This window comes from Chiloscyllium punctatum, chromosome 2, assembly GCF_047496795.1.
Source record: "Chiloscyllium punctatum isolate Juve2018m chromosome 2, sChiPun1.3, whole genome shotgun sequence".
Classification (NCBI taxonomy): domain Eukaryota; kingdom Metazoa; phylum Chordata; class Chondrichthyes; order Orectolobiformes; family Hemiscylliidae; genus Chiloscyllium; species Chiloscyllium punctatum.
The window spans coordinates 139,223,113-139,243,830 of NC_092740.1; the positions used below are offsets into that span (position 1 = coordinate 139,223,113).

Genomic DNA, 20,718 nt, shown 5'->3' on the forward strand with positions numbered 1-20,718 from the left:
TCTTCCTTCTTTTTTCCAATGAAAAAAGTCCGAGCTCAGTCAACCTCTCTTCATAAGATAAGCCCTCCATTCCGGGTAACATCCTGGTAAACCTCCTCTGAACCCTCTCCAAAGCATCCACGTCTTTCCTATAATAGGGCGACCAGAACTGGACACAGTATTCCAAGTGCTGTCTAACCAAAGTTTTATAGAGCTGCAACAAGATCTCACAGCTCTTAAACTCAATCCCCCTGTTAATGAAAACCAAAACACCATATGCTTTCTTAACAACCCTGTCCACTTGGGTGACAATTTTAAGGGATTTATATATCTGCACACCAAGATCCCTCTGTTCCTTCACACTGCCAAGAATCCTGTCTTTAATCCAGTACTCAACTTTCAAGTTTGACCTTCCAAAATGCATCACTTCGCATTTGTCCAGGTTGAACTCCATCTGCCACCTCTCAGCCCATCTCTGCATCCTGTCAATGTCACGCTGCAGCCCACAACAGTCCTCTATACTGTCAACAACACCTCCAACCTTTGTGTCGTCTGCAAACTTGCTATCCCATCCTTCAATCTCCTCATCCAAGTCATTAATAAAAATTACAAAGAGTAGAGGCCCAAGAACAGAGCCCTGTGGAACACCACTCACCACTGACCTCCAGGCAGAATACTTTCCTTCCACTACCACTCGCTGTCTTCTGTCGACCAGCCAATTCTGTATCCAGACAGCTAAACTCCCCTGTATCCCGACAGCTAAATTTCCCTGTATCCCATTCCTCCTGACCTGCTGAACAAGCCTACCATGGGGGATCTTATCAAATGCCTTCATTATTCAAACATGAAGAACAGCGATTTGCCTGTTGCTGATGTTTAACTTTACATCAAAATGGGTCATTCATTGGTGAAATTGATGGAGAGAGGAGGCGATGAGGTTGGGCTTTTAATGGTTGAAAATTGATCGTGGAGTCAAACATAAGGCTTAACATTCTATTTCCACTTCTAACATGAGACGAATGGAATGGAATTCTGTTCCTTCTCCATAAGGCCATAAGACAAAGGAGCAGAAATTAGGCCATTCGGCCCACCAAGTCTGCTCCGCCATTCCATCATGGCTGATTAGTTTCTCAACCTTTAATCTCAGTAACCCTTAATCCCCTTGACAATCAAGAACCTATCTATCTCGATCTTAAATATACTCAATGTAAGATCTGGCCTCCACAGCCTTCTGTGGCAGGGAATTCTGACTGAAGAAGTTTCTCCCTATGCCCGTTCTAAAAGGGTCTTCCCTTTACCCTAAGGCTGTGACTTCGAGTCCTAGTCTGTCCTACCAATGAAAACATCTTCCCGACATTTACTATGTCCAGGCCATTCCGTAGTCTGTATGTTTCAGTTCAATCCCCCTCATCCTTTTAAACTTCGAGTATAGACCCAAAGTCCTCAAACATTCCTCATATGTTAAGCTTTTCATTCCTGGGACCATTCTTGAGAACCTCCTCTGAACACGCTGCAGGGCCAGTACATCGTTCCTGAGATATGGGGCCCAAAACTGCACCTAATGCTCTGGAATCCCATGAGAACGAATGCTTCTCAGCTCAGCTCCTGTTGAGGACAGGCCCACAGCACAAAGCTGGCTACTTACTAATCTCATTCTGAAGGATGATCAATTGGGAAAAACTTGCACTGGTATAGCAGGGCTGCTGCTCCAAGATTGCAATTGGGGTAGAGCAGAAACAGTTTTGGAATGAAAGAAAATATTTGTGTTTATACAGCACCGTTCACAATCTTGAGATATCCTGAAGCATTCTACAGGCAATAAAATACACTTTTAGTAGAGCTTTTGTTATAATATATGACAAACTGTAGCTAATTTGGTTGCAGCAAGGGCCCACAAGTGTTAAACAGATGTTAAACTCTCTTTTAGTAAGATTGGATAAGTATAGGCAAGTACTCCTCTTCCCTTCAAAATAGATCAGTGAGGACTTTTACAACCACATGAGACAGCAAAAGGGACCACGGTTTAACATCTCTCTTGAAAGATGGCAACTCCGTGCAATACTACACCAAATGTCAGCTGAGATTATACTTTCAAGTATCTGCAGCTCATTAAAATGAAAGAAAATAGAAAGAAAATGGCACATCAATCCTGCAGATCAATAGAATTCCAGGAGCAATGCAACTTTTATAATGAAGCCTTTTCAAAAGAAATCATCAGTACAAGCACACTTGGAATATTGAACTAAGTTCTGGACTATATGCAAGAACTTTTTCACTGAAAGGTCAGGAAGATTTAGAAAACACCTAATAGAAATATTTGGCTTAAAGGAGTGTTAATAGTGACTTTGTTTCACTATTTCATCATTGAGTGGACATTAAATAGGATATACAGTATTAAAATGGCGAGAAACTGAGTATTCAACTCAAGTTGTCTTTACAGATGTTTACGCTCTTAAGTTTTCTTCCTTTATTTCTCATCTAAATCTGTAATGGTAACTGACTATTCTCTTCTGCCTTGTATGTTTGTTCAGCCGCCCTTAAACCAGTGAGCGAGAATTTTTTTTACTGATTGCCATATTGGATTTCTTGGTGACGATCATATTGTGAAGGCCTCAAGTTACACTCTTCCTCCAAGTGGATGTGTTCTGAATGAATCCACGCTATCCAAATCTTTCATAATGAAGATCTCTATTGGCTCATTCCTCAATCTTTCATGAGAGATAAAGTACAACCTTTAAACTCAGGACAATTGATGGAAGAATCCACAGAATATTTTATCCACAAGGATACAAGAACATTGAATCAGTTAGCATCCATGGCGAAGCAAGCATAAACATTATTTAGAAGGAATGAGTTGGTATTTAAAATAAGGGGGAAAGACAGTAAAATAAGATTTGAGAGCTTTAATTTGAGTACTAATAATGACAAAAAAAAATGGTCTTACTAATCTTCTGCGAGTGAAGTTGGACCAAGTCCATATTTAACCATGGTATTGTGCTATGGAGCAAGTCAACATCTAACATCATACTTTATGCTCATTTGGGATAAAAGTGGGTAGATTGTGACATCATGGAAGAGTGATCAATGTCATTGTTACTTTATCATGCTGTTTTCAACTGATCCAATGAATCTTAGTGTATAAGCCAGAGTTGAAAATGTATTAGGTAGCTGGTTTAACTGAGTCCAAGTTTTGTGGTGAGTTCACCAATTTCTGGACAAAACAATTGTCTACACTGGTGCTGTTTACACTGACACAGGGCATCCCAATCTCAGACAGCGTCACTGCTGGAGTGGATATTTATATGTTGGGCATCAAAAATCATTTAAGCAATGAAGTAAATTTGCCATCCAAGTTCCAAATGAATTTCAGCAATTTGATTTAGATCCTTGACCATTCGGAGCCTGACCTAACCAAGAGTAAAAGGATTTTCTGTAAGGAACAGTGAAGAGTGTTTGCAAATAGAAAATCAGCTTTACTAAGTGCTAAATATTTCACATGTCCAAATGGGTGCATGGCTTTTCTATAAAGATAAAGACAAATCATCTACAACAATACTCTACAGAATTCGATATTACAGTATATTACATTGAAGTTGCATGTGTTCTGAATGTATAGCGTGTGTTTGGTAAGTCAAACAGTTAAACCCTCTGTTTTGTATTTCGTTGATTTAGGAGGATGCCAGACCTCAAACTCCAACTCTTGCTAAACATTTTCTAGATTCCAGTGAGGGCTTGGGACCTGCACCATATGATCCAGTGTGAGTCCATTCGGTGGGATCTTAAAGTGTCACAAAACAATATAATCAAACAAAATTAATTGACTGCAAATTCTTCCTTTTAATATGTTTAACAAGCAAGTTGATTTGTAGGTGGGAATTCTGGTTTATTTTTTGGTAGAATATTCTATTGGGTATTTTCATTTTTAAAAAAAAGTCTTGAATTATGTACGTTCTATTGAAAGAAAATGCTGCAGGTGCTGTGAATCAGAAACAAAAACAGAAGTTGCTGGAAAAACTCGACAGGTCTGGCAGCACTTGTAAAGAAAAGTCAGTGTTAACGTTTCAGATCCGGTGACCCTTGCTCAGACCTGCTGAGCTTTTCCAGCAACTTCTTTTTTGTTTCTGTTGTCTCTATCATTTCTCACGATTGGGCCCCAACTCACCTCTTGCTATCCACATACAGTTTACATTGATATTAACTTGCATTTTAATTTTGCTTTGTCAGTCACATTTTTCTCTTAATTTCCCCTCACAACTTATTAATTATAGCCTGTTACTCACAAGAAGATATTACGTGCATCATACAACATTTTGTCATCACATTCTATTTCTCTTCTTTTTCAGTTTGGATGAGGTTTTTCTTCCCTCTCAGCCTCATTAGAATATACACAGCTGTAGCTGATCCAACTCTTGCATAAAGATCAACCATGGCTCTTACTGTTTTTCCTGTCAAACTTGATTCAATTTTACCTTGCTTAGATCGAATCTTATCATGTTGAAATTATCCCTATTCTGGTTTAGAGGGTTAAATCTACTTTTGATTGTTCCTTAATCTTCTCCAATACTAATCAAAGCCAAGATCGCATGATCAGTCTTACCCAAGTTATCCCTGAAAACTCTTAGCCTGATTTAATTCCCTGTATGAAATCCAGCAATGCCTCCTCTCTAGTTGGGCAGAGAAATACTGATCAGGAAAACACTCTTCAGGTATTTCTGCCCCTCCTTACCCTACATCATCCCCACAATATTAGGGTAATTAAAGTCCCCCAATAGCCCCAATCTGTAGTTCTTACAAGCAGCCAGTCCTATATCCTATGGTTCTCTTTCTTTCTCTCAAACTATCTGACACTCTTATTCCTTTAAGCAGCTTATTCCAGTTTTCTATTTTACATGTTGGTGCTCACCCCTCTGTTAATTTAGTTGAGAAGTTCCCAATTCCATTAATGAATTCCCTGCAAGTCTATTGGATCCAATCCTGTTGATGTGCAAACTGTCCCTTTTTGAATACTTGCTTCCTTCACCAGAACTGGTCCCATTCTCCCAAAGATCTGCAGTCCTCCTTCCTGTAACATGCCTTGCTCCTCATTTTGCCCTTTCCTACCTTCCCATTTCTTCTCTTAGTAGCTTGTGACATCAGATTACTAACTGTGAAGTCCTACTTCCTCCCTAGCTCTTGAAAATCAGACTGTGGGACCCCAGTGCCTGCCCTTTCTCTTTATAATGTATATACAACTTCTAGATAACTTCCTTTCTCCTGCACCCTCACTGTAATCCCCAAAGAGGCAACGTTCCACACCGGAATTGTGATGACAGTTATGGAAATGGCTGTCTGACTCCTTGAATAATGTTCTTTCTAATTCTTTCCCATCCACATGTGAGATATTTTTTGTTCCATGAACAGCATCAACGCCAAATTTGGATTTACACGTACAGTAAAACTAAAAAAAACTTATAAACTTATCTTGTTTCATTCTTTATTCCTTCATGTCACAGTCAGAAGCTCCACAGCCATTTACCTCTCGCTGACTCATTTTCTGTGTCTTTGCCATACTAATGAACAGACTGTTTGCCTCCCTGAAATCTTCATCCTGTTTTATCTCCCATGCCCTCCACCCTATTGCAGATCCTCCCTCTGTTCTGGTGACCTATTGCCTCTTCCACTGACATAAAAGCTCACATTTATTTCTTTGTTCTGATGAAAGATCATTAACCTGAAAAGTTAACATTGATCCACTCCGCAGATGCTGCCTGAGCTGCTGAGAATATCTAGCACTTTTAATTTTTGTCAACCAGCACGTTAATTAGTGCAAATCTACTGCAGTGTTTTGAAGATGTGAGCATTTCCAGGGAATCTATGTAAGGAAAAAGCTTAAATTTAAACTCTGCCTTTCACCACCTCAGGATGCCCCAAGGTGCTTCAAAATTAGTGAGGCATAACCATCCCTCTCTTTTGCATATCTGATACGAGTCTTAAAAAGTAGCGTGCTCATTGGAAATCATTTTCACATGATAAAACATTGATAAGGATCAACTACAACCTTGAGCTGTATTTTTAATATTACAGATCTATTGGCTACCTTGAAATTAACTGATGCACAAGTCCTCTGCATAACTCTTAGTGCCTGTTAATAACTCTTACACCTTCTGCTTTCACTTACTGTCTCTCCCGAATTGTCATTTCCCTCCTAACACCTCCCGCTTGTCACCTCTCCTGAGCACAACCGATTCTGTAAATCCTTGCAAGGCCGGTCCACACTGGATCCGTACCTGTCAATGTGAGCCATTGCTGCTTTGCTTGGATAACGCCAGTCAAACTAAAGATCTCTCCTCTGAAGCATCTGTGCCCACAGAGCTCTCAGTCATTCGGAAGCCACTCGCTCACCTGTTTGCAGCGAGTCAGACAGACTCCACAATTGGAGTTTCCTTCAGCATCTCCTCCTTCTGGAATAGGCTCATTCCTTCCTCTCACAGCACTGGGAAAGCTTCCAGTTAATCAACTGTTTCCTTGTGGTCTGGCTGACTACATCAAGCAGGATGAGCCCCCAGTGGAAATCCAATCCTGTGTGGCTTCACAGTCCCATGAAGCATTGATTGACAAGACAGCAGAATACTCTCCACTTGCAAGGCAAGCAGTCTTAATATTCAAGTATATGACCATGCAGGCACCCAACTTAGAGGGAAGTGAGCCTCCGACTTGTGGAATGTCTTGTAATGGCTGTATCTCTACTCTTTGCAGTTCTGTGCTGTGCAGCCCCTTGGCTGTTTGTGCCCCATATAGCTTGTCTTCAAAGTTTCCTTCATCCCAGCAGTCTCCAGTGTTAAATAAAAACTGAGAATGCTGGAGAAACTCAGCAGGTCTGTCATCATGCAAACCCTCCTGTGCTGAGTACAGGTTTGAGAGTGACAAACATCTAGCGAACTCCTGCACTTGCACCTGCTTCCTCCTCTACCTGAAGACCATCCATCTACTTGCCTGAACTCTCCCTGCCAGTGAAGGTAGCAGCTCCTGGATTGGATGATTTAGGAGTTCTCATGCACTGCAGTGACTTCAGCTCTACCCCCACCCCCACCACCGCCAACCTTTGAAATCCTGATCGCTTCCTAAACAAGTGATCCCCAATCAAACAAGAGGTATCCTGCAATCCACATGATACAGGAAATGCAACAATTTCAAGATTCCAATTGCTCATCCATAAACCTAAGATAACATTTCATTTTTTAGATTGTATATTTGGATGAACTATTCATTTTATTTAATGTCTCTAGATCTCCTTTGTATTTGTTCTCTTACTGTTACAGCAATTGAAATGTTATTAATAATTGAGATGTTTAATATTTTAAAGTACTTTGGTTAAAGATAGTTGGACAGAAACAATATCTTATGGTGGGGGGAGTCTGGAAATATGTAAAAGTTTGTAAAAAAGGCTGTGGATGATGGATCAATTGAAATTCACAAGAATGAGATCTTTCATAATAATAAAGTCAAGGACTGCAGATCAAAGGTGAATGGGGTTGAGTTACAAATCAGCCCTGATCTAACTGAATGGCAGAGCAGACTCGAGGGACTGAATGGCCCTGTATACTTGACAAATATATCAGTGTAAAAGTTAAGGTAACGTGCTAAAGTGGTGTCTCAAGAAACTGTAGATTCATTAATAGCTGTTTACACTCTGTATATGTAACAATAGAAATACTATTTCAGGAATTTAGAAACTATATTATATTGAAGTTGGATGTTGAATACTTCAGTTATAAATTAGTTACAAAGCAGCATCATGGACAATTTTTGTCTTGATTCCATAATGGTGGCTGCAGCAAGGTTTAGACTAGAACTGTCCAATGAAATTAATGATAATAAAAACTTGTGCAAGTAATAGAAATAGTTTATTCCAATAACATTCCAATGTCAGAAGAAGCTTTCTATGTCCTCCTAATGGAATACTGCCCCTTTCGTTATTGACATGTACACTTCCACAGTTCCGGTGAAGTTGGACGCTGGGAATTCAGCCTCGGAACTTTCTGTGAAAAGTAGATTTTAAGAATGTGATATTGTGTTAAGTTTTGATAGTTTGGACAAAATGTTAAAGTTGTAAAGTTCTAACCACACCTTGACTGATTTCCTTTCAGAGCTGGTTTTGTGGTTTTCTATGATTTTCTCCTGGGATTGGATGCTATGTACCGGGTTTGCCGTCTGGTGGTGGGCCTTTACCATGGCGGGCAGGAAATGGGTGATCCCTCTCCACTTCCAGCTGTCTACTGCGATATTGACAACTTACCAAACTATTTTCCAGAATCTGGTGGAGGCAACAGAGCAATCCTGGCAGTCAAGCAAGTTGTGCCGAGGTGCTTTTTATTTCAACATAACAAGTCACCTATTTAGTTTACAAATAATGCATAATGCATCCTAAATGAACTATTCTATTAGACACGAGCTGAAAATGTGTTGCTGGAAAAGCGCAGCAGGTCATGCAGCATCCAAGGAGCAGGAGAATCGACGATTCGGGCCCTCAGCCCTTCTTCAGGAATTCCTATTCTATGAGCCAGCCTGCCATTTAAAACTTCTTTTTTGCAGTTAGGAAAGGATCAAATTTCAATTCTCACTGCAGTAATGAAATAATGCTTCATCAACTGTTTAAGGTATTTGTGTGGTTAGCTGATAGAAGACTGGTAAACTGGTTCGACAGAGAAAAGGCTAGAGAATGCAGTAGAGAAACATATCAACCATGATCACATAGCAGAGCAGATCTGATAGGTTGAATGGCCTAATTCTTCTGCTATGTGTTTTGAGCTTATGGTTGGTCATATTGATGGCTGGCTGGTTAGAGGTTTTACTAGTTGACTGGCGATTGCTGATTGGTTAATTGCATTTCGTTATCATGAAAATAATGGAAAGTAATGGGCATGGGTGCACACAAAAATAAGAATAAATAAAGCTTTTACAAGTCCGTACTTTTGAAACCTTTTAATATGGATGCAACAGTGCTTTACAAGTAATCCTATTAGGCAATTGCAGAAATAGTCAAAGGATTTTCCTGTCACAATGGTCCTGAAAACAGTGCATTTTGGTTTCTTTTTCCCATAAAACATGAAGCTTTTTAACCAATCCTTTCCCCAAAAGCCATCCATCGTTTTCAAAGGAAGATGAGACTGCTGAACTGCCTTTTGAACTCTGGGAGCTCAACAGCAGCACTGTGGATCAATTCAGTGCCTCGTTTGCTCTTATTTATGGGAGTAGGATAACACAGAAATGAAAAAGAAAGCATTTAAATTCCTTCCATGACTTCATGGGATTCCAAAGTACTTTACAACCAATGAAATCTTTTTGACATGTAGTCACTCCTGTAATATAAAACTGTCACAGTCAATTTACATAAAACAAGGTCCTATTAACAGCAATGAGATAAATGATCAAATAATCATTGTTTTCATTAAGTTAGTTGGCGACCAAAAGTTAGTCAGGACATTGGGATAAGTCCACTCCTCTTTAAGTAATGCTGTGAGATGCTTTTGCAACCATCTGAAAGGGCAGCTGGACTCCTGGTTTAATGCTCAGTACAAGACATAGCATCTTTGATAGGCAAAAGTGAGGACTGCAAATGCTGGAAACCAGAGTCTAGATTAGAGTGGTGCTGGAAAAGCACAGCAGGTCAGGCAGCATCCGAGGAGCAGGAAAATCAACGTTTCAGGCAAAAGCCCTTATCAGGAAGGACTTTCCTGATGAAGGGCTTTTGCCCATAGCATTTTTGATAATCCAAGCTCCCTCAGTACTGCACTGGAATGTCAACCTAGATTATGTGCTCAGGTCTCAAGACTGGTATTTGAATGTGCAATCTTCTAAATGAAAAGTATGAATATTAGCACTGAGCCAAGGACAAGAACCTATAAAACTGGGTCTTAAGTTGAGGTCTGTGAGTATGTTGTGTGCCAAGCCATTCCATCAGATAACAACATTAGAGACCAGAAAATAAAAGAAGATAATGGAAAAGTAGGTGCTAATATTGCATGATTTGAACATATTAAAACAGTCATCTTATTCCATGTATTTAATTTAATTGGTTTGTTAAATGCCAGGGTCCGTCCATCTCCAGGAATTAGTCTTCTAATCGAGCTTCAAGCTTCTGGGGGCTTTGATCCTTATGGGCAAGACATCAACCGTCTCATTTCACGAGGCTGGATCAAGATTGATACTTTTGACTCCCAGAATCGTGTGATCAGTGGCCGATGGAAAGTTCCAGTTCGAGTTCTACCAGTTAAACCATCCATGACTACCGGTGAATTAAATGGAGTACCTCAGGTAAAATAGTTTGGATAATGGTGAAAGTCATTGATGATTTTGGTGAGAATTTAAATTGAACTGTGTTTAAGCTGACTGACGATGAAAATCATTGACAGGGTTAGTACTTTGCATCAAATATGGGGTTTTAGTAAGTTAATGAAAATACCCGAATGTGTTGTTTAGAATGATGGAAGGACTTGACAAGAGTAGATGCAGAGAGGCTGAGTTTGAAGTGCTGCAGAAAGGAGTTACTGGAGTCCTTTAAAAGGGGGCTGACAATCTCCTGAGAGGAGAGGACACTTCAGTTATACTGTTTGTTACAAGTTAGCTGTGAATATGAGTAAATTTTAGATCCCACCATCTGCTGGAATCATATTTATTTGCCCTGGGGAACCAGAAGTGGAGTTCATGAATTGATCACCCTCTCTTTCTCACCGTGTTTAAGCATTCTCCATGGATTAACTATTGCTTGGTTGTCTTCACATTTTCTTTTGTTACCACTTCATTTTTTTCTTATATTCATGTATTAGTCAAGCTGCTACAATCAATCACATGAAAGAAGCCCACCTGTGTTTGTATCAGGTCTGGTAGACTAGTCACAATTACCACAGCAGTGTCCAAATGTGGAGTCGAGAGTGTGGTGCTGGAAAAGCACAGCAGGTCAGGCAGCATCCAAGGAGCAGGAAAATTGACGTTTCGGGCATAAGCCCTTCATCAGCCTTAATACCAAAACGTCGATTCTCCTGCTCCTCGGATGCTGCCTGACCTGCTGTGCTTTTTCAGCACCACGTTCTCGACTCTGATCTCTAGCATCTGCAGTCCCCACTTTCTCCTAGTGTCCAAATGCAGTTGTGTACATTTTGTTTGTTCTTTTTTGCTACTGTTAACATTGAAAACAGTTAATGAATGCTTCACAAGGTCTCCTTAATAATTACTGGAAGTAATTAAGAAAGAGGAGGCTTCGGGCAGCTTAGCACTATCCTCTCAAGGACAGTTAGCAAGATGCAATTAAGTGCCACCCGGTCAGAAATGCCCACACCCCACAACATTTAATATTAATTTTTTTTTGAAAAGGCTTCTTTCAACTGCTGTTTCTCGTATTATCACCATGTAAAAACCAAAATAACTGTGGACGCTGCAAGTCGGAAACAAAGACAGAAATTGCTGAAAAAGCTCAGCAGGTCTGGCAGCATCTGTGGAGAGAAATCAGAGTTAACGTTTCATATCTAGTGACCCTTCCTCAGAATCATTAACTCTGATTTCTCTCCTCAGATGCTGCCAGACCTGCTGAGCTTTTACAGCAGTTTCTGTTTATATCCCACCATGTTGGTCTGGTTGCATATCAGTGAAGGACTGTGTGAACCTTATCTACCTTATAGGCACTATGTAATTGCTGATGTTGTTAAATAGTCCTTCACTGTTAATTTAAAATTGTTTATGTTCAAAAATGCTTTGAATTGTTCTGTAGATCAAATGACATACTGTAGTTGAACTAAAAGAGTATAAAATGTCTCAGGAGATCGGGTTCTCTTGTGCCACAGAATCATCATAATTCAAATGCACCAATTGTGAATTCAGAGGAACTTTTGTTTAAGGAGGTGTATGATGTTATGGTCAACTTCAATAAGCATTAACTAAAAAAATAAGAAAACCAAAGAACTGCCACTGTTGGAAATTGCTAGAGAAATGCAGCAATTGTGGAGAGAAAGCTGAGTTAATGTTTCAGGTCCAGTGACCTACCTTCAGAGGATTATTAAGATTATCTGAGTGTATAGATCAAAATTACAATGTGATAAATTAATTTGCTGCCAGTTTATTTTGTCTTTTCTTTGTAGTTGGAAAATGTGGAATTATACCTTCGTTTAGTCAATGCAAGAGATGCAAGTGTCCAAACAACTGCGGCCATTGATTGCAATAATGCTAGCTTGTATAAATATCCACCACTGGTACGTAAGGTTTCTTCTCAGTTTTAAATGTTAGTCTGTTCACTTCCATGCGTACATAAACACCAGTCTTTGCAGTGCATGGAAACATAGGAATTGTGGCCACAGAGAGGACCAAGTCTCATCTAATTCATCTTTGACCATCTTAGTAAGCAACATCAGACTATGATAATAGAATTGTTGACTAATCATTGCAATCAATCTGTATTAATTCGATGCAAACAGCACTGGACATGATAAGTATAAAACTCCATTGATGGAACTTTTTGAATTCTGGGTTCAAAATCAATTGTTCTTCCTTAGCATGCTACACTTAGTACATGTCCTTTGCCAAATTATTCATATGCTCTAATAAGAGTCTTGAAGTCATAGAGCACGGAAACAGGCACTTAGGCCCAACCATTCCGTGCCAAACATAATCCCAAACTAAACTAGTCCCACCTGTCTGCTCCCGGCCCATATTCCTCCAAACCTTTCCTATTTGGTTAAAAATCACACAACACCAGGTGATTTTTAACTTTGTACACCCCAGCCCAACACCGGCATCTCCAAATCATTTCCTATTTGGGGTATCTATCCAAATGTCTTTTAAACTTTGTAGTAGTTACTTACATTTACCACTTGGTCAGGAAGTTTATATCCACACATGAATCACCCTCTGTAAAAAAACCAAAATTGCCCCTCATGTGTTTTTTAAATCTCTCTCCTCTCCCCTTAAAAATGTGCTCCCTAATCTTGAAATCCCCATCCTCGGGAAAAGACAACTTCCATTAACTTTATCAATACCTCTTAATGTTTTATAAACTTCCATCAGCTTGTCTCTCAACCTTTTACGGCCCAATGAATAAAGTCCCAGTCTACCCAACCTTTCATTCTAAAGTATTATCTTCTAGAAGAAGTCTATCCCATTTGTATTTGAAGGCACCAGTCCCAGTTCTCTGTAAATTCACATTGATTGCATTATATCTAAGACATGACTGTTTGTTTTCTTCAGAGAAACGGTCATGTTCTATTCTATTCAGAGAGAAATGGAATACATTAAAATAGGTGAAAAATAAATCAGACCTGAATATTACTCAAATCCAAAGTAACAACTCAAAATGTTAGAAATTCCCAACTGGGAGGCAGTGTCTGTAGAAAGAGGAATATAGAGTATTCTTTCAGGCTGAAGACCTTTTGACTAAAGGCAGCATTCTTTAGTGGCTTATTTGGAGTACATTGCCAGTGTTGAACTGAGCTTTATTGATCATAAATGTGCCAAATTCAGTCTGTAAATTGTGATGTTTTGATTGATCTCAGCTTCAGTTTGGTACGAATTCCCTTCTGCCTAGAAAGAAGAAACAATCCTGATCATTGTGCAAATGCTCACAGCAACACAAATTTGCACTTAGAATCCCTGCAGTGTGGAAGCCCATATCAATCCTCCAAAAAGCATCCCACCCAGACAAACCCCCATACCCTATCCATGTAACCCTGCATTTCCTATGGCTAATCCACCTAACCTGCAATTCCCTGGTCACTATGGGAAATGTACCATGGCCAATCCACCTAACTTGCACATCTTTAGAGGAAACCCAGGCAGACACAGGGAGAATGTGCAAACTCCACACAAACAATCGCCTGAGGCTGGAATCGAACCTGGGACCCTGGCACTGTGAGCCAGCAGTGCTAACTACTGCGACACTATGCCATCCTGGTGCATTGCATGTCTGATGTTTAAAAAAGAAGCCCAAAGTACTTTACACAAATTGAGATTTCAAGAAGGATAGATATTTTAAATGGTTGCAGAGATGAAGGAAATTATTGAGAGGGAAGGAATGAGGGCATAGAAGCAATTAAAACAAGAATTGAGAATTTTAAACTCAAGACTTAACCAGAACACCGTGTCGATCAGTAAGCACAGGAGAGATGGGTGAATGGGACCTACTGCCAGTTAAGACACGAACAGTCTGATTTTTGATAAATTCAGAATTTACGAAGAATTGTTCATGGGAGGCTGGCTGGGTTGCATCGGAAATAGTTAAATCTAAAGCAAACAAAAACATCACTGAGCGTTTCCGCAACAGATGAACTGAGGCAGGGGCTGAGTCAGATGATGTTGTGAAGATGAAAGTAAGTGGTCTTCATGATGGTGAAGATATTTGGTTGGAAGCCCATTTCAGGGGGATTCGGAAGCTTTGCTTCTTCAAACATCAGTGGCAATTTTATTTTCTTGACAATATGTTTCGTGAATACATACACAAATACCACATCACAAGCTGTGAGGTAGTACGAGCTTGTCCCGAATAGTCTTTGTCAGAACCTGCAGTGAGCATTCAAGGCAAATCCAGAGGTACACACTGTTCAACATGACTCACATGCCTCCAGCTGCATGGAGTGGAAAGCTCCATTCATCTCGAATAATATTAATAAACCTCTCTGCCTCTCTTTATGTTGTAATTCAAGGTGTCCCTCATAATTTATCTCGATACTAAAGCTTTTGTCAGCTGTCCTTGGCTCTGTTCCAATTTGAACGCATGACTGCCTTTGGGATGTTTTACTATTATAATAATGCTACATAAATGCAAGTTTGGAGTTTTTGGATAGTAAGAATGGACAAACCTGGATGGTTCTTTTTTTTTTGGGTCATCACATTGATACCAGTTTGTCAGCTGCAATGCTAAGGGAGATCTTCAAGTGGGAGTAACATAGCTGGTTTGGGAGGTGGAATTTGTGAAGCTGTCTTCGTGAATCTTTCCTGTAACTCTCTGGAGTGAGTGTCATTTCAATCATATCCTTCCCTGCCATTTCACTGACACCATCAGTCGAAGTGCCACAGATAAACCTAGTTAAAAATCACACAATACCAGGTTTTAGTCCAACAGGTTTAATTGGAAGCACACTAGCTTTCAGAGTGCTGCTCCTTCATCAGGTGATAGTGAAGGAGTGGCGCTCTGAAAGCCAGTATGCTTCCAATTAAACCTGTTGGACTACAACCTGGTGTTGTGTGATTTTTAACTTTGTACACCCCAGTCCAACACCGGCATCTCCAAATCATGACAGATAAACCTATGCATCGTGAAGAGCGTAGTGAAGAGAATTTGGTTATGGCTTAATGATTGTACCGTATCAATGTTGTTAAATGATGATACTGACTTCTGGCATCTTTATAATGTACTGGGAGGTTCTTCAGGATGGTGTTTGACTCAAAATGCACAATATTTGAATCTTTCATATTGGTACAGTGACTTTGCAATGTGGCTTTCTGGACTCCTTGCTTGACAGTGGGTTGAAAGGCCTTGCCTCGTAATTGTTTAAATTTCAAATCGGAGATTAAATATGGGGTGGCACGGTGACTCAGTGGTTAGTATGGCTGCCTCTAGGCACCAGAGACCTGGGTTTGATTCCCGCCTGTCTGTGTGGAGTTTGCACATTCTCCCCGTGTCTGTGTGGGTTTCCTCCCAGTGCTTCGGTTTCCTCCCACAATCCAAAGACGTGCAGGCCAGGTGAATTGGCCATGCTAAATTGCCCACAGTGTTAAGTGCATTAGTCAGGGGTAAATATAGGGTAGGGGAAAAGGTTTGGGTGGGTTTCTCTTCAGAGGGGCGGTGTGGACTTGTTGGGCCATAGGGCCTGTTTCCATACTGCAGAGAATCTAATCTAATATACAGCATAAGTGGTCTGAATTGAACTCAGGATGGTATAAGGAAGTTATTAATTACTTGGATTAAATATTATCCTGTTTTGTTTCAGGCATCAGTACGCACTACTATTCCCATTGATGCTCCACTCTCGTCTTATTGTTCATCTTACCATTACCCAACCATGCAAATGGTCCAACCCTCTTTTGGTGAGACTGTGGACCCTCCACCTCCTTCTGCTGATATGATGGTACTTCAGTGTTCTCCCTCAGCCAGAACTCAATAACCATGATTCAAACTCACCAGCCCCAAGACAAAGCAAAATTCAAAATGCAAAACAATATTCCACTGTTGAATGATATTAAACAGCAAAAATTGTGAAAACTGGACAGAACTTCCACTGGTGATGCTAGTAAGAAGTTCTGGGGCAATGCTCATGACTAGTCAAAGATTTTGTAGAAGTGTGATGTCAAAACTTTGATAAGAAATGGAATATTTGCAAGAAATGTGCTACACACAGGGCTTTTAAAGTAATTAATGTGCACCTGTTCAATATAACCTCTTATAGACCAATTAGAGTTGGATCTTCTGTCCCCACCAATACAGTTCTGTAGTTAAGCCAAAATACTCATATTAAAAGAAAATAAGTGAACCTATGTAGATAATCTTGCAACAGGATCTCATCCAATGTGACCAATTCATTGAAACTGCAGATATGTGGATTCTGCATGATAAAACCTGCCTCATTAACTGCAATCTGAACAGCTGACTAGGGTACAAAACTGGTAACCCAAACTGCTGTGTGTTGAATGGTCATTTACAATAGATATCAAAGAGGTGACCCCATTAAAAAGAAAATTGTCACATTCTGTAGGAGAGTCATACAGCACAGAAACAGATCCTTCAGTCCAACTCCTCTGCGCCAACCAGACCTAACCCCATTTGCCAGCACTTGGTCCATATCCCTATAAACACTTCCCATTCATATATCAGATGCCTTTTAAATGTTGTAATTTACCAATCTCCACCACCAACTCTGGCAGCTTGTTCCATACATGCACTACTTTCTGGGTGAAAAGGTTACCCCTCAGTTACTTTTTACGTTCTTCCCCTCTCCCCTTAAACCAATGCCCTCAAGTTTTGATGTATGTTAAAAACATCTTTAAAATAGTAAAATGTCAAACAATATTGCATTTTTTCATTCCAGTCAAAATCAGGACATATGAATTATTATAACCCTATTAATGCGAGAAAATGAACTGCAACAGGGGGCGATAGATGAAAATTGGATTAAAGCAATTCGTAGAGTCATAGAGATGTATAGCACAGGAACAGACCCTTAGAGCCAACTCATCCATGTCGACCAGATATCCTAAGTTAATCTAGTCCCATTTATCAGCACTTGGCCCATATCCCTGTAAATGCTTCCTATTCATTTACCCATCCAGATGCCTTTTAAATGTTGTAATTGTACCAGCCTCCACTACTTCCTATGGCAGCTCATTCCATACATGCACCACTCTGCATGAAAACGTGCACCTTTGGTCCCTTTTAAATCTTTCCCCTCTCACCTTAAACCTATGCTGTCTAGTTCTGGAATCCTCACCCCAAGGAAAAGACCATATCTATTTACCCTGTCTATGCCCCTCATGATCTTATAGACCTCTACAAGTTTACTCAATAGCCTGCAATGCTCCAGGGAAAACAGCCCAGCCTGTTCAGTGCTCTCTATAGCTCAAACCCTCCAACTCTGGCAAAATTGTTGCAAATTTTTTTCTGAACATCTAAAATAGATGTCAAAGATTTACTTAAATAGTTACTCTACTCGATACCCACACAGAGAGGTGGTGATGGTCGTCGATGGGAGTACATAGCTGCAGTAGTTTTTAAAGTGGATTCCTCTTAGGTTTGTGGTATATCTTGTTAGAATATTAAAATGTCAGAAATGCTGGACAGTGGGACAGTTGATAGGAATAAGACAGTGAATGGTTTTGTTAATTTATGTAACAACATTCATAACCCTAGAAAATCCCAAAGCAATACTTTTGAAGAGTAGTCATTCTGTAGTAGCTCAGTAAGATCTCTCAAAATGTCATAAAAGGCATATCATCTGTTTATACTGGTTAAAGATAAAATATTGATGAAAACACTTGGCACTGTGCCTTTTTCCATCTTTGAACATTGCGACAGGATCCTTTGTGTTCAGCCAAAAAGGCCTTCATTTGATATCATATGTAAAGGACAACGAGCTGGATTTTCTGTTTCTGACATTGACCATGTCAGAAGCCCCAAACTGGCAGTATCTGGATCTGCAAATTCCAACTTGACCTGGCCATTCCCAACAGATACCACCTTCTCTGGGGCACGAAATGTGACAGGTCACCTGATGCCCAAGTCAAAACTGGCGCTGCCATTTAAATGGTGTAAATGCAATTTTCCATGACTTGGTATTTTCATTGAAGTGAATGGGTTTCTGAAGGCTGTGGAAACTTGCTCAGTCAGTTAACTCATGAGTCTTGGGGGAACCTGCTGTGGAATCAAGAGTTGAAAAATAAGTCGTAAAGTTGAGAGCATGGTGCTGGAAAAGCACAGCGGGTCAGGCAGCATTCGAAGAGCAGGAGAATCGACGTTTTGGGCATAAGCCCTTCATCAGCCCTGATGAAGGGTTTATGTCAGAAATGTCAATTCTCCTACTCCTCAGATGTTGCCTGACCTGCTGTGCTTTTCCAGCACCATGCTGTTGACTCTGATCTCCAGAATCTGCAATCCACACTTTCTCCTAAATAAGTCTTAAAGTCTTGCCAGCTTTAAATATTGTAATGAACTGTTATATGATCATGTAAGAATGTTCTAAATGCATTGATTATGTATGCAGTTCTGTCTTTAATGGTAGGTGGCCATTAAGTTGATCAACAATGTTTCCTGTAAATGTATATATACTTATAGACTACTTATATATTCAACTGTTTTGGGAAAATGATATAAATGGGTATGTGGACACAGTAATTTGGGCTTTACATTAAAGTCCAGAGATCTGCAGAGACATTAAACAAAACTATAGATGCCAGACTTCGATAATCATTTGAGCTTTTGAAAAAATGGGAGTAAGTGGTTGGGCGTCTGGTCAGACTTGTATTGAGATCTGTAGAATTGATTTATTCCACTGAACAATGTCATTCTATTATCTACATGACTGAATTCCGAAGCTTACTAATGGATTTAATTCAACAGGCATTGTTGACTGAGCCAAGGAGTGGATTGTGTGTTTTGAATGTTTTATGAGGATATAGTCAGATCAAATATATTCCAGGGAGGAAGAAAAATTGAAAAGGGCGCATAAACACCAATGGCTAAGCAAGGAAGATAAAGATAAAATAAAGACAAAAACTAAGGCATAGTACAAAGGCCAGTGACAGGCTGGAAAAAGTTTAAAGATCAACAAAGGACTATTTAAAAAGTAATACAAAGAGCAAAAGTAAATTACAAAAGAAAACTAGCCCAAAATATAAAAACAGATAGCAAAAGCAGCTATAAGCATATAAAAGGGAAAAGAGTATCTAAGGTAAATGTTGGTCTAGTGGAGGGTGAGCTAGGGAGGTAATAGTGGGGTACACAGAAATGTCAGAAACACTAAATCAATATTTTGCCTCAATTTTGAAAGTGGAGGATGCTAGTACCATCCCAATATTAATTGGTATTGCAGAGGCTTTAGAAAAGGTGGAACTTTGAACAATCATCATCACTAGGGAAAAAGTACTGAGCAAACTATTCGAATTGAAGGCTGACGGTCCCCAGGGCCTGATGACATAGATCCTAGTCTGTTAAAGGAAATGGTAGCAAAGATGGTGGAACCACTGGTTACAATATTCCAAAATTCCCTGGATGTGGGGAAGGATCCAGTGGATTGGAAAAATGCAAAGTAACATCCTTATTCAAAAAGAACGGGAAGCGAAAAGTAGGAAACTATTGACTGATTAGTTTAACATCTGTTTTTGGGAAAATGTTAGAATTCATTATTAGGGCAGTAATAACAGGACATTTGGAAAGTCAAAATGCTATCCATCAGAGTCAGTATTGTTTTATGAAGGATAAGATTGTGTTTGACTAATTTGCTGGAGTTCTTCGAAGATGTAACAAGCTATGTGGATAATTAGAATCTCATAGATGTAGTATATCTGGAATTCCATAAGGCATTTGATAGGGTGCTGCAAAAAAAGGGTTAATACACAAAGTAAGGGCACATGTGATTTGGGGTAATTTATGGATAGAGGAATGGCTAACCAACAAAAAGCAGAGATAAATTAGTTGTGTTTCTGTTTAGTGGGATGTGCCACAGGGTTTGGTCTTTGTCTCCTAACTGTTTATAATTTGTATTAATGAATTTGATACAGAGCTGGAAGATACTATAGTCAAATTTGCAGATGATACAAAAATAATTGGAAGAGTTTATTTCATGACATTTCCATAGTTGATGATGTATCCCAGATCCTCCATTGATCACCAGTAGATATAAAAAGCTCACTCTCATGGGATAACTAGTATTGAAGAGAGCTGTAGAATGGAGGCAGGTAGCCACAACAGATGATCCCCTTGATCATCCATCACCTGTACCTGAACATGTCTGCCTCGGCCAAACTAGGCAACACTCCTATAGATAGACCCTCCAATCTGCCTGCTCCCCTCTGTGATGGTCAGCTAAAAGTACAGAGTGAGTGACTGGTTCAGCCAGAATGTGAGGTGTGACCAGGATGGAAGAGGTACTGCAAACCTCTTACATGAGTATGAAATAAAACCCCTGTAGGCCACAAAAATTACAGGTTGCCTAAACATCTGGGAACAGTCTGAACAATCGGTCACATTGACTGACTGCCCCATGCAATACTCTCCTTGTCAAATCTTAG

At 39.8% G+C, this 20,718-nt stretch overlaps 1 protein-coding gene across 1 annotated transcript in view; it reads left to right on the forward strand.

Annotated features, from left to right (window-relative positions):
* Positions 1 to 18,427, forward strand: part of LOC140490504 (coiled-coil domain-containing protein 17-like) — a 55,227-nt gene extending 36,800 nt beyond the window's left edge. The window contains exons 9-13 of the mRNA XM_072589113.1: positions 3,652 to 3,737; positions 8,106 to 8,321; positions 10,050 to 10,272; positions 12,090 to 12,200; positions 15,930 to 18,427. Of these exons, the coding sequence (XP_072445214.1) occupies positions 3,652 to 3,737; positions 8,106 to 8,321; positions 10,050 to 10,272; positions 12,090 to 12,200; positions 15,930 to 16,103 (810 nt within the window). The 3' untranslated portion in view covers positions 16,104 to 18,427. The remainder of the gene's footprint in view (positions 1 to 3,651; positions 3,738 to 8,105; positions 8,322 to 10,049; positions 10,273 to 12,089; positions 12,201 to 15,929) is intronic.
* Positions 18,428 to 20,718: the final 2,291 nt, after the last annotated feature.